At 42.8% G+C, this 13,932-nt stretch overlaps 1 protein-coding gene across 1 annotated transcript in view; it reads right to left on the minus strand.

Annotated features, from left to right (window-relative positions):
• The window catches only part of stab1 (stabilin 1), a 40,748-nt gene extending 26,986 nt beyond the window's left edge, over positions 1 to 13,762 (minus strand). Inside the window, exons 1-24 of the mRNA XM_057029704.1 lie at positions 13,655 to 13,762; positions 12,154 to 12,312; positions 11,941 to 12,068; positions 11,620 to 11,735; positions 9,347 to 9,432; positions 9,041 to 9,110; positions 8,824 to 8,919; positions 8,114 to 8,227; positions 7,838 to 8,025; positions 7,151 to 7,287; positions 6,293 to 6,420; positions 5,945 to 6,021; positions 5,615 to 5,737; positions 5,305 to 5,442; positions 5,106 to 5,177; positions 4,485 to 4,598; positions 4,319 to 4,372; positions 3,882 to 3,962; positions 3,640 to 3,798; positions 2,825 to 2,887; positions 2,403 to 2,495; positions 2,006 to 2,092; positions 1,820 to 1,931; positions 699 to 885 (exon numbers count right to left, since the gene is read on the minus strand). Of these exons, the coding sequence (XP_056885684.1) occupies positions 699 to 885; positions 1,820 to 1,931; positions 2,006 to 2,092; positions 2,403 to 2,495; positions 2,825 to 2,887; positions 3,640 to 3,798; positions 3,882 to 3,962; positions 4,319 to 4,372; positions 4,485 to 4,598; positions 5,106 to 5,177; positions 5,305 to 5,442; positions 5,615 to 5,737; positions 5,945 to 6,021; positions 6,293 to 6,420; positions 7,151 to 7,287; positions 7,838 to 8,025; positions 8,114 to 8,227; positions 8,824 to 8,919; positions 9,041 to 9,110; positions 9,347 to 9,432; positions 11,620 to 11,735; positions 11,941 to 12,068; positions 12,154 to 12,312; positions 13,655 to 13,762 (2,690 nt within the window). The remainder of the gene's footprint in view (positions 1 to 698; positions 886 to 1,819; positions 1,932 to 2,005; positions 2,093 to 2,402; positions 2,496 to 2,824; positions 2,888 to 3,639; positions 3,799 to 3,881; positions 3,963 to 4,318; positions 4,373 to 4,484; positions 4,599 to 5,105; positions 5,178 to 5,304; positions 5,443 to 5,614; positions 5,738 to 5,944; positions 6,022 to 6,292; positions 6,421 to 7,150; positions 7,288 to 7,837; positions 8,026 to 8,113; positions 8,228 to 8,823; positions 8,920 to 9,040; positions 9,111 to 9,346; positions 9,433 to 11,619; positions 11,736 to 11,940; positions 12,069 to 12,153; positions 12,313 to 13,654) is intronic.
• Between the last annotated feature and the right edge of the window lie 170 nt (positions 13,763 to 13,932).

Below are 13,932 nucleotides of genomic sequence, written 5' to 3' on the forward strand. Positions count from 1 at the left end.
ATACAAATTTGTTCTGCAGGTGAAAGCACAGATTAGCAGTGGGGTCGTAGAGGTCAACCTTTACAACGCTGGGAAGCATCGCACCGATATCCATAGAGACCCAAGCAGCAACAGACAATGCCAAATTATCGACAAAACCCTCTCTTTCACCGAGGAGCAAAAGCAAATCGAACCAGCTTGACTGTGGCCTGTTTCTTTCTAGGAGACGATGCATTGACACATTTAGGAGGACACTGAACCACAGACAGGAAACAAATGTCTCCAGGACACATCAACAAAGCAGCAAAACTATACAGCGATCAACAATGAGTCTGTTAGGAGAGACCACAGGCTGCAAAAATATTGTGCGGCAGGAAAACCCCTTTAAAGAAGCTTTGCCTCAAAAACATGACATCCCTATTAACTTAGACAGAGCACCCATAGACAAAACTGCTCTAGTCCAAGGACAAATCAATAAAGCATGAGCAGAACTGTCCAGCACAGGACAGAGTGAGGGAGCTAGCTAAGAGCTTTTTCTTATTTTTAAAAAAATATTCTATTCTTACTTACTTGCTTTAGAATTGCATAGAATTATTTTGGTTAGTATTGATGGCGTTGAACTAGTTACAACAATGATATTAAGGATGAAATAAGTTAATGTTAAGTTAAGAAAGTTAGTGATACACAACAGGATATAAACTAAATTTTGATCATCTTACTTGGTGTTTAGCTCTTCATAAACACAGTATGCATGGATGTGACAGTGCGCATGCAGCCCGTCAGAGTTGCACGGTGTGGCCATCTTATCACAGTTGTCTCCAGAATACCCCTCCAAACACGATCCTCTCCGACACACACCTCCACTGCCTGGACGGTTGTCACACACCCCATGGACACAGCTGCACTCTACAGAGAAGGAAACATGCTCCTTGTTGGATCAATAACACAAAAATAACGGTCCTCTGCGAAGGACCCCAGTGGAACATTTTCACGTTGCTTGTATAGAGCAACATTCTAAAGGCCACTGGTTCTGAAAATGTGTGTTGCTGTGGTCTAAATTTGTGTCTGAGACTGATAGCTGTCTATTTAACATTTTACAATATAGTTGTAAGGGACCCCGAATGATCACGTCACTTATAACTAGCTTTCCTCGCATTTAGCTAAATGAGAAAAGTAATTTACCCACATAAATGAAAGTTGTGTGAAAGTATAAAAGAAAGGGAAAATGTGAATATAAATATTATATAAAACTATAAATGTTGATCTAATTACATATAAATATACACAATAATAATAATCATGCATTATACATTATTTGATGGTGCGCTGGTAGACTGCCACATATTTTTTTTAATAATTTTTATCATATTTTAAGTGGGAAACGTAGCACAAATAGGTGTAGACACAGCTAGGGTAAAACCGGGTGCTTCAGCTTTCACTCCAGCATTGTTCCCAGATCCAGGATGCATTTCACATTTATATTTATACATATTTAACTAACTGCAAGAAAACTAGTTGTTATTAACATTTTTAAATTTGTTAACATGCATCAGCCAGCTGGAACATGTGCAAAACTCGTCTGTTAACATGGTAAACAATGCACCCATGGAAAAGGCACAAATGCCGACATGATTATGTCGCTATCCTTTAGAAACAAAAGGCCGTCGGTCAGAAGATTTTTGCAGTTTGAACAATGCATGTTTGAACTAAGCATTGACTATGACAGGAAAAATTCCACTGCTAATTGCAAAATGGATACATCAGGAATGCAGTTATAATGGTGCAGTAGATGACATTAAGTGGGAATAAGTTTCTTTCCCCCCGTCACCGACGTCGTTACCTTCATCACAGTTCTCTCCATGCTTGGATGGATCCACACAGATGTGGCAGGCGACGCCCTTGAAGGCTTCATGACAGCTGCAGGAGCCGTTGCCGCTGATACCATCTAAACACTGCCCATGAAAACTGGATCAACATGTGACCGAGAAAGCACACTTCTGTTGAGATAATGTTTGTCTTTGTGCACCTTTCCCTTGTCATAGCAGGGGTGCTGGAATCCACCAATACAGGGTTTACAGTCTGGGCCATAGAAACCTTTACAGCACTGGGGCAACTGGAGCACATCCAAAGATACAAGCATCAAGAATAAATGACAATTAATCAATGTAATCTATAGTTAATGATCAAATCTGTGATCCAATAATATCAAAATCTGAAAAATCTTCACATCTCTTCCAATTAAAGTACTGGTTAGCACAAAATAGTGGTTTTACTCAATTCATTATTTAGGTCAGCATACGAAATTGTTTTGGGTTGTTAGCAGCAGTAATAGTGGTATTTATAAAGTTAAGCTAATTTTTGGGGGGTGGCTGTAAATCAAATAAAGTGTTGTTACACAGCGAGTCTTTTCATTCAATGCTCACCTGTCTCGTAATGTTGCAGAATTTTGCACAGCCAGTGGAGGACTTTGGTCTGAGCGGAGAACTCATGTAGTCACAACCGATCTGATGACGGTCCTGAAGACAAGATTTGCAGTTTCGCCTCATCACGTGTTACATGACCAATTACAAAACCCAGTTTAAAAAAATCAACACAAACTTTGATCTCAGTGGGTCTGGAGCACTTCTGTTTGTGTGTGAGTGATGGTACTGGGACTTTTTAACGTGTCCACAACTAAAATATATGACTGAGGACACTCTCTGAGTACAGATGTTCACAGTAAAAGAACACACAATGAAGGTGACCTGGACACTGAGCATTCAAAGGGCCTATAAACGTGCAAAGCCACTCAATAAACAAGAGATTAGAGGAGTGCCGTTATTTTGATAATAATGGTGTGTTTTACCATTCCACTGCTATCATCTGGACACTCCGTCTCATTGAGAAAGCTGCAGTGAACACAGGGACCCTAGACACACACAAACACACACACAAAGTTAATTCATTCCTCTCAACAGATTTACAATTGAATAAGACAAAGGACAAAAATGAAGGGACATCTAACCACAAGTATCAAAAGAAGCGACGTGCAAAGTGACTAATTGTGCAGGCAATGATTATGCAAACACTTATATAGTCCAGCTCAGCTTAGTTCCTCCAGAGTGACATGATTTAGAGTTAGGGCTAGGGCTAGGGCTAGGGCTAGGGCTAGGGCTAGGGCTAGGGTTAAGTTAGGGTTGGGGTTAGGGTAGGGTTGGAGTTAGGGTAGGGCTAGGGCTAGGGTTGGGGCTAGGGTTACGCTAGGGTTAGGGCTAGGGTTGGGGCTACGGTTAGAGTTAGGGTTAGGCTAGGGTTAGAGTTAGGGTTAGGGCTAGGGTTAGAGTTAGGGTTAGGGTTATGGCTAGGGTTAGAGCTAGGGTTAGGGATAGGGTTGGGGTTAGGGTTAGGGTTATGGCTAGGGTTAGGTTTATGGCTAGGGTTAAGGTTAGGGATAGGGTTAGGGATAGGGTTAGGGTTAGGGTTAGGGTTAGGGTTAGGGTTAGGGTTAGGGTTAGAGTTAGGGTTAGGGTTAGGGATAGGGATAGGGATAGGGTTGGGGTTAGGGGTTAGGGTTAGGGATAGGGTTGGGGTAGGGTAGGTTAGGGGTTAGGGTTAGGGTTAGGGATAGGGTTGGGGTTAGGGGTTAGGGTTAACCCTAACCCTCAGGTTCCGTCTGCTCACCAGGATGATGATACTCTTGGTGATATCGCAGCGGTGAGGCAGGATAGGAAGGATGGAAGGTGGGTACAGCAGCCCATCAATCATATGGATAATCCCGTTTGATGCCATAATGTTGGCACTCTCCAGAGGAACGGCCTTCTCACCTAACAGGATCTTTCCCTGGGGAAAGGAGAAGGACGGCACATCTATTTCAACAGAATGGGTGGAAGTATAGAATTAGGGCACTGCGAAGAGAGACTTACACTGTCAGAAACGGTGATGGAAACAAGCTGATTGGCCATCGTCTTTATTTGGGGGATGGTAACCAAGTCATCGGTGGTCATCTACACGTTAAAAATAACGACAAGCTAAAAATAATGACAAGCTAGAACATCGAACGGTTCAAATTATGAAGTAACAACTTTGCGCGTAATATAAACCCAACTTTAAACCTTGTTGAGCTCTGTTCTGGTTTTTTCCTGATGGTGTTATTGACCTCTGATGATGCATTTTACATCAATAATCATTTAAATGATTTATTAAATTCACCATTAACCAAACTTGCCCCTGCTTCATCCCCAGGAGTTTGGGCGAGCAGGTTTAATGTCTTCAAGTGGTAAGTGAATATTCACAATAGACAAACTTGTAGAAAGGAAAGGAAGATAAAAAGACATCTCGGCAGAAAAGGTGTGATACTCACAACAGCCTGGGAGAAAACATGGTGTCTCAGAAGTTCCTGTAACTTGTGTTTGGCCTGTAAATGTACAAAATATACGGAAATGTTCTGGTTGTTACATGCTTCTTTACATGTAGTCTAAATGTCTGGTAGGAGCTGGTAATGCCTAGTGTAAAATGATCAGCCATACATCAGTCAGCATGTACAGGATGCTGCCATCTCGTGCTCGGTCCACCGCCTGGTTGGTGGGAACGAACACAGTCAGGGGTCCTGGACCCTGCAGAGGAGGGGGTGAACCACAGTTCTGCAAAGACAGAAAGAAATTTGACTGGATTTAACAATGTTCCCCCAACTTCTGTTAACTGTGTCTCATTTGAGTGTTGGAGCTACAGAGCTACCTCGTCACAGTTCATAATTCAACTGAAAGTTATCTTCATTACCTTGTCCAAAAAAATGGTTCATAAAAATATCTGGTTATTAGCTGTACATTTATTTAAAGGTCAAATATGTATACATTTACAATAAAAATGGAGTAAGTCTAGACTTTTGTCCTCGTCCTGACCAATAATCTATTAGAATAAGAAAGAAATCAGAAAGATTTCCTATTGTTGTTCTTTAATTTTTAGTTAAAGATTTAGTTAAAGATCCACAAAGATGGCTAAATTTATGTTACATTCTGCCGTCATCATGAACATTTGACCTCATTTCAAAACTAAGCTAACTACTAACTACTTTACTGCTTAATTACACAGAACCTTTAATGTTGTTGCAACAATAATTTAAAAGTTCTCATCATCCAAGAAATACTCACATCGACCAGTGAAAGGAAGCGATTGAATTTGTCATCCGTCTTCAAAATGTCTCTAATCGTTTTGTCGGCAAACTAGACACAAACAGACACATAACACATGTATAGTTTTTGTAGGAGTTGACCAGCACTGATAATACTGATTATATACAGTATATATATATGTGTGTGTGTGTGTGTGTGTGTGTGACCATGGAGTCACCTGTTCATCCCGAAGGGCTTTGTTTGAAGGCATGCTTGTGATGGGCTGGTCGATGATGTGTATGATCCCATTGGCTGCTGGCACATCCTCCTGGATGACTGAGAACAGTCGCAGGGGCTCATGCATGAGGATGAACTTCTACAAACAAAACCCATGGAAACAAAAGTCTGTGAGGGTTCCTGGGTTGGGATTTATGGTGATTATTGTGGTTGTCAGTAGGTTTAGTAGCTTTGAAACATCTGTTTTGAAGCATATTTAGTAGTTTCAGGAGGTCATTTCAACTTTTGGTAGTTGAGAGTTAAAGTAGGACCTTGTTTCCTTTGCTCCTAAATTTTGCTCCTCCATAAAGATCAAAGTCGCGTCCCTCCAGATTTTTATAGAGGTGCTGACCCAGGATCAGATGGTTTTTACATACCAGTTCGTCATTAAGGCCCTGCATCGATTTAAAACAAAAACAAAAACAAGAACATTTAATGAATCATCTCCATTGTTCTTGGTAGTTATTAGAACTACTTTGATTTAAACAAGAGATAACACGTTTCTTGGCAACTCCAGTCATTTGCGAGATGGAGCGCAGCAATGAAATCCAGTGTTCCTGGTTCCTGTTGAGAAAGAGGTGCTGCTTCAGACGTCAGCTTACAGTGAGGGGTTTTCTGAGCAGAGGGATGAAAGCTGTGAAGGGTCCGTTGTGATTCAGCAGCAGGGAACAGCCATTCTCTAAAACACACACACAAAAACATCACTGAGCTCGGGGGTGAACGCTTGTCGCACCGGTACTGGTGCAACTTTAAGTGCACGGCAGGGTAAAACCTCCCAAACACACTATAAAGAGGGTAAAAACAAAGGCTTTTGGCCTGTGTTGGCAGTAATATTTATGTTTAAATAATATGGCCACTCAACACTTTTAAACTCCTCAGATTGATAATGCTCACATGTACAATCCCAATTTAAAGCAACATTCTTGATGTTTGTTTGTTGTTTTCTTTACCAAATAAGTCAACTGCACCACTCAGGTTGTGTCTTTGGCTTCCAGCGCGGTCCAGTTCGATCAAGCGGTCCATGATGTTACCGTAGCAACGGTAGCCATCACCAATCTGATCTGCATCACACTCGCACCTGGAAACGGGTTTAGGATGTAGTATTAACTGGTAGACATACACAAACGTGCTGGACGAACGTATCTGACCACCGACCACGGTCACGTGTTTGCCACCACTTCTCCAAATCAACAGTAGTAACCTGATGTTTGGATGCTAGATGCTCGTCAAGACGGCTCGCCAGCTAACCTGCTATCTAGACGGATGAAGAAATTCTAAATTCAAGCTAGTTGAATTAAAGGTCAGCTTGTAAAACCAACTGATGGATGCATCATCCTCTTAATTGAGAATGTGCAACAGTTGTAACGTTGATTGTTTGGCAACGTTGATTGTTTTTTTAACTTTAATTCAAGTTAAAGGTGGACGTTGAGAGCTGCAACAGTCTGACTTTCAGTGTTATATTGTTGTTTTGGTTTTTCAGGTCCGAGATCAGAAGTTGCCCTCTTAATTTATGGCAAGCAACAAGATAATTCATCAATGTTGTGAATACTGAGAACACTGCTGATATTGATATGGCTTCCCCTCTTTGTCTAAATTAATTTTATTCCCACTCCCAAGAAGATTTGCTGTTAAACCAAATACTGAGAAAAGGGCATGAATGCTCCTGTGATACCTGTAAAACAACAGACAAATAGACAGTTCATTCTCTTTTTGACTGTGTCTTTCTGGTGTATCGAGTGTAGATTGATAAGGGACTATTTGATTATTGGGGCTCTCGTGGGGCAGTGGTTTGGTTTTTGGTGTTTTACCTTGCTTGTCCATCGAGTCCAGTTCTACAGACAGCTGTAGAGTGACATGTGTCTTTTTTACAGGCAGAGACGAGCTGGCAACCAAACTCAGCGCTGCCGCCAATGGGAGATAAGCCGAGCATGCATTCACAGCTGGACTGTGAGAGACATAGAGAGAGAGACAGAGACAGGGAGTGAGAGAGAGACAGGGAGTGAGAGAGAGACATAGAGAGAGACAGGGAGAGAGAGGAGTGAGAGAGAGACAGGGCGTGGGAGAGAGACACAGAGAGAGAGACAGGGAGTGAGAGAGAGACACAGAGAGAGAAAAAAGACAGGGAGTGAGAGAGACACACACAGAGAGAGAAAAAGACAGGGAGTGAGAGACAGAGACAGGGAGTGAGAGAGACATAGAGAGAGAGACAGGGAGTGAGAGAGAGACAGGGAGTGAGAGAGAGACACAGAGAGAGAGAAAAAGACAGGGAGTGAGAGAGAGAGACAGAGACAGGGAGTGAAAGAGAGACATAGAGAGAGAGACAGGGAGTGAGAGAGAGACACAGGGAGAGAGACAGAGATAGGGAGTGAGAGAGAGACAACGAGAGAGAGAGAGACTGTTTTGTCTGGTCAATAGTCTGTTGTGATTAGCATTGATTCTTTGTGGTATTTCTTTATATGTTAGCTTAAAGTCCTGATTCCGTCAGAACTCCAAACCTTGTTGGGTCCCTTGAAGACGCAGTAAGTGGAGTTGAAGGGACACCCTCCGTTGTCCTTGGAGCAGGGGTTTATGGGTATACAGATCTTGCCGTTACCCTCATAGTCCTGCTTACAGGAGCAGCTGACTTTGGACTCCTTTATGGAGCACTGGCCGTTTACGTGGCAGTCCTTCGCTGAACAGACACCTGAACGGGAAAACCTTTTAAAATGAAGTCCTCCCTACAAATGATGATGCTGTGATGTCACCCATGTGAAAGGGAGATGCTTCCTCACTTCCGCACTTTCCGTTTGCTGTCTTCCTGTATCCTGGCAAGCATTCACAGAAGGTGGCCTCTCGCTCTTCTTTACAGTATGAGTAGGGTTTGCAGTTACTGCACTCAGTGGTCACTGCCAAAAACAGTACACAATAAGAGTTCACCGTGGCAACTAGCGACTTTCAAAACAAAACACGGGTCAAAACACAGAAAAGATCACCTCAGGAGAGAAATAAAACAACACGTTAGCTGGTTACTATTAATTATGGAAGTTCTTAATAAGACTCTAAATAAGGCTGATGCTCGGCTGGATACATGGGATGGATACCGGCCCACTGGAGTCGCCCACTGTCGCCTTTCTGCTGTTTTGAGAAGCTTTTTGACCTTCAAGGCTGTCCAGCTGCTCTTCAAACAAGCAGAGGAGATCTTTCAGCAGGAGATCTCACTGCCCTCGATGCACTATTGTCTGCTCACGTAAATAAAAAGTCATCAGCGTGTTGAGGGCACTAAAACCTAATCAGGTCTAAAAATATGAAACCTGAAACCTGGTGGGACACATCTCCAAAGCCTCAGCCATGGTCGGTATTCATCAGTGGTGGAACAGTGGGTAACCAGTGACAGGGTGATGGGCGACCCTCATTAGAATTAAACTGTGATTAATTACCCAACAACTCACATGCTCTATAATGTGGTCTGTGGTTTTGAGAAAGGTGTAAAATCCAGATTTACCTCGGTCACAGCGTGGTCCGCTGTACGGTGGTTGACACAGACACTGTCCATCACCCTCAGAACCGGTGTTACACACTCCATGCTCACAGTCACACTCTGTACACACAAAAACACAAAAAACTATAGGTAGAAACTCCAAGAATAGTTCCTAGGGAACGTGAAGGTATTTTCTTATTGAAATACTGACATATTTTTGCTGTGAATGTATGAAGTATACCTTTATCACAATTCTTTCCATAAAAGTTTGGCTTTGCACAGTCCTGACAGGCAAATCCAGAGAATCCCTCCTAAAAGGAGAGATTGGTAAATAATTATGAACACCTTCCAAATCCCTCACAAGTCATAAATCTCTAATCCTGCTTCTACGTTGCACAGCAGTCTGGTTGTCTGGTCAAACTAGTAACTTTGCATTAAAAACTACAAATCCCTAAATGCATCACTGCCCAATAGGATCATTAACCAAAGCTATGGAATTTAAGTCTTTGGTGAACAATGGCAGACCCTGAAGACGGAGGACACTAACTTCACAAATGCAGGTGCCGTTGCCGCTGTGTCCATCCAAACAGGTTCCGTGTGAGTTACAGGTCTTCCCTGACCAGCTTGGACAGGCTGCAAATAAACAGCTAAACGTTATCGGATCATTCTGCTTGTATATGAGGATGTAGGTTAGGTTAGAGTAGGTTAGGTTAGGTTAGGTTAGGTTAAGATAGGTTGGGTTAGGTTGGATTAGGGTAGGTTAGGTTAGGTTGGGTTAGGGTAGGGTAGGGTAGAGTAGGGTAGGGTAGGTTAGGTTAGGTTATATTAGGTTAGGTTAGGTTAGGTTGGGGTAGGTTAGGTTGGGGTAGGTTAGGTTAGGGTAGGTTGGATTAGGTTAAATTGGGTTAGGTTAGGTTGGGTTGGTTGGATTAGGGTAGGTTAGGTTAGAGTAGGGTAGGTTAGGTTAGAGTGGGGTAGGGGAGGGTTAGGTTAGGTTAAGATAGGTTGGGTTGGGTTGGATTAGGTTAAATAGGTTAGGTTGGATTAGGATAGGGTAGGTTGGGTTGGGATAGGTTAGTGTAGGTTAGGTTGGGTTGGGTTAGGGGTTAGGTTAGGTTAGGTTAGGGTAGAGTAGGGTAGGGTGGGTTAGGTTAAGATAGGTTGGGTTAGGTTGGATTAGGGTAGGTTAGGTTGGGTTGGGTTAGGGGTTAGGTTAGGTTAAGATAGGTTAGTTTAGGCTTGGTTAGGTTAGGTTAGGTTAAGATAGGTTGGGTTAGGTTGGATTAGGATAGGGTAGGTTGGGTTGGGTTAGGGGTTAGGTTAGGTTGGGGTAGGGTAGGTTAGGTTAGGGTAGGTTGGATTAGGTTAAATTGGGTTAGGTTAGGTTAGGTTAGGGCGGGTTAATGTTCCAGTTGAAATCTGTTTCTCTCTCTGTATATTCTATCCTTTACCACACACTCACCTCCTCCCCCTTAAATGCATAATCATCTCTTTCCTTTACTTGGCTCTAATTGCATCCTGCTGCTTCCTTGTACTGTATATATCAGCCCTTCCTCTGAGTGCTGGGTTGATTATCAGCGCAACATTGTAGTCTTCTGTTTACTGTTGAATGGTTCAATTAGCTGAAGTCTTGAGTTGCCCTTAGTGATTTGAAACTGGTACGATTATGTGGACTCACTACTGTGTAATTTAATAAATAAAATGAAACTCTTTCCGGGCCTTGGATCTGTTTTTGGAGTCATCTGTCTATATGTTGTCAGTATGATCTTGCCAAAATAGGTTACACAAATTTAGTTTGCAAGATTTTACAAGCCTGGAACCCACAGGCAGAAGGAACAGTATTTATACAGTATTTATATGATAAAAAGAAGTGAAAGGATTTGCAAAAGACAGCCTTTTACATGATGTTGGGGAATAAAAGTGTCTCCTAATCAGCCATCAACAAGAAAATCTCAGCCTCTGCGCCGTAACTCATCAGTCACCCCTGATCCAGCTCTGTTTCCAGGTGGTTACCCTGAAAACATCCTGCTTCATCTCTACCAAGCCGGGCCACATCTGCTGATTTGGGGGTATCGGTGGTTAATGCATCAAAACTGCTGCATTGGCTTGTCCGCAGGAAGCATGGCAGGAAATGTTCCTCCCCCTTTTGTTCCTGGCACAATACCAGAGCAAGAAAGTCCTTCAGATATGCCACCCCCCCCCCCCAACCCCCACCCCGCAGATCTGTTAGACTTTTTTAGCCAGGCAAATATAACGGCTGAATTAGTTCCACATCAAACCCTCACACCTAATAAATCCTAAAGCAACTCAAATCACAGACAAGTTCAAATTGGGGGGTCTCGCCTCAACTGTCAGTAACTGATATTATGTTAGGAGAGTGGGGGAGACCATTTAAAAACTAAACCAAGACCAACATAATGACATTTCTCTCCAGGATGCATTCACGCCCTGACAGGCTCTGTCAAATATTCAACATTATTACATTTAAATGAGCTAATCCTGAATTTGAGGGGCTCTTTTTAATAAAATCTGTACAAACTAGCACTCTGTTTGTTCAGCTTTACCAGTGGTCTACAGTTTGCTACATGCACGGCCTTTGAATCATCTTTAACCTCTCAAATCTGCATTCACCCATCTACACTAAAGGCATATTATTAGAGGGACTGTTGGCTCCTATAAAAATCCCTTTTTGGATCACATCCAGCTATTTGTAAAGGTTTCTACAGAGTCCAATTTCAGCCCAAAAGCCTCATTAGGAAATTTCAGAGTGATGTTGAGTATACATTCAGGTGAACATGTACGTGAGCGTGTGGTTCTTACCAAGGCACAGAGGTCCCCAGTGTTGTGGGCAGCATACTGGCTTCAAATAACTCCTCACACAGATGTGCTGACACCCGTCCAGCTCCATCTCTCTGCCGCCGATTTGGACCACATAACTGGGAACATGAGGCGAGGACAGCACTGAATTTACACCATCTTTAATTGCAGTTCTTAGCAAACAGTCGGGTGAGTTCAGGTATTTCACACTTGATGATTTGTGGTGCAGTGTAGCAGTGGCAAAATGTAAAAAGTCCCTGTAAAGTGGGCTCGTAAATTTTGTCACTGTTGTAAACTTTACATTCCTTGACTTTTGGTGCCTACCTGCAGTTAGCTGTGCCCACGCTGCTGGAGCCACGAGGGCAGCTGCTTGCCGTGCACGCAGCCCAGGACGTGCAGAGGCTGTGGGACGTCTCCAACTGTGGGACATCGCACCGTCCAGCAGTACCAGTCTGAGGACAAACGTTGATGTATGTAAAGGTTTCTTTGAATCTAAAGCACATTTGAAAAAATGAGAAGAGGCCGGAGGCGTCTTACCTGTTCTTGGAGTGAAACCTGCAGATGCAACAACACCAGCAGCAGCATGGTTAAAAAAAAAAAAAGTCCAATCCACAGTGGAAAACAAATCCAACGGATCACAGAAGAAGGCGATGTTGATAATAAAGCATCTGTGTTCTCTGGACTTTGTTTCTCTCTCTAATGGAGTCTGACTCAAACACAAAATGGTGTACAACAATAACTAAATCACACAAATAACGGCAGCTCAACGAAGACTGAAAACATGAAAACTACAAGCACCTAAAAAGAATTGAAGCTCCAACTTTGAAATCATGGACAGTAACCCTTTCTTAATGTTAGGTTGATCCCAAAAAGCGGGAGCTGTTGCTGTCGTCTTGTTCTTTTTTGGAACAGAGTGAAAGCTCCATGAGCGACTGACACCTCCCAGCAGGGGTCATCTCCACCTACTGCTTCCTGAGAGTGCCAGCAGCAAGGCTACGGTGGCTGTAGTGGCCGTGTGGCCGGCTCAGCTGCACAAAAATCCCTCATTCTGGATCCAAAAAAGTAATATGGATTGACTCAACATTCTCTTCTGAGACTGTTGTGGCCTACAGTTACCAATATTAACCAAAAGTTGCAGTCTTTTGTAGCAATACACATACCAACCCGGTTTATTTAATCCCTCTCTGAATGCTTCACAGAACAAAATCACCTTTGTCTATTCTAATTTACCGTATATAGGAGTGTGTGTGAGTGTGTGGTACAGTCCTTCTTTATAACCCTCATTTGGAATCATGGAATAAGACTTCCAGAGCAAGAATTTTCCAACTTCCTCTATGATGGCGAGGGGAAGAGTCAACCTTTCTGAATGTTCACCAGCAGTTTGAGGGAAGTGAAGCTCAGTTGAATATGATTCTGATTGTATAAATCGTTCTGTTAATGGAATTTAATTTTCTTCAATTCTTCTGTCTCCGCTGCTCCAGTTTTCATTTGGCTACTTAATAATCAGATTTTATGATAATCCGATTGAGTTTAAAAGCCCAAGTAAATAACAGCTTGAATCATGCCTGAGAGGAGAAGTGGGAAAAAGCCTTATCTGCTCTTGACAAGAGCTTTTGGAGGATTTGCCCTCGTGCCGATCCCGGCGAGAGCTGGCCTTATCCGGTGACGCTGCAGTTTTGGACTGTTTCCTGGAATGCAAAGAAACAACTGTGAAAACAGAACGACTGCGTTTTCCTTTTTGACAGAGAAGCAAATCTGAGGTCAAATGGAATGTTGTTGTTTTTTAAAAAAACAGAAGGCTGCATAAAAGCAGGAAGCTGCTGAGCACAGGATCTTCAACATTTTGTCAGATTCTTCAGTGGAAAGTCTTTACACCTCACCCCGCTCATCCTATTTATGTCAGGATAGACGACCCCCCTGGTGTCATAGATTGAAATTAAAGGTTTTTGACCTGGTTGGCGTATCCATATGATGCATTTTATGAAAAATATGAAACCTGTAATGATTATTTGTGGTTATTTCTTGGATTAATACTCACTTTGTATTTAGCTTCCATCCAGGCCGGTCCTTTGGATGTGTCTTCTTGTGCTGTCAAACCTCTCACCACCCTCATATGTGCCTCCTTCTCCTCCCTGTTCTGTTTCATCTGTGTTCTGAATCTCCCGTTGCCTTAGTCTGGCTCAGGGCACTGGTCTCCAGCTGGCCCCCAATGCTGGGTGGCTCCTGGGCTGTTCCAGAGTGGGCCTGACTTCTGCCATTTACAGCTCCATTGGCTTTCAAGTATTTTTTTTTCTTTGCAAGAAATCAGACCGAATA

The sequence above is a fragment of the Takifugu flavidus genome, chromosome 4 (assembly GCF_003711565.1).
Source record: "Takifugu flavidus isolate HTHZ2018 chromosome 4, ASM371156v2, whole genome shotgun sequence".
Lineage (NCBI taxonomy): Eukaryota > Metazoa > Chordata > Actinopteri > Tetraodontiformes > Tetraodontidae > Takifugu > Takifugu flavidus.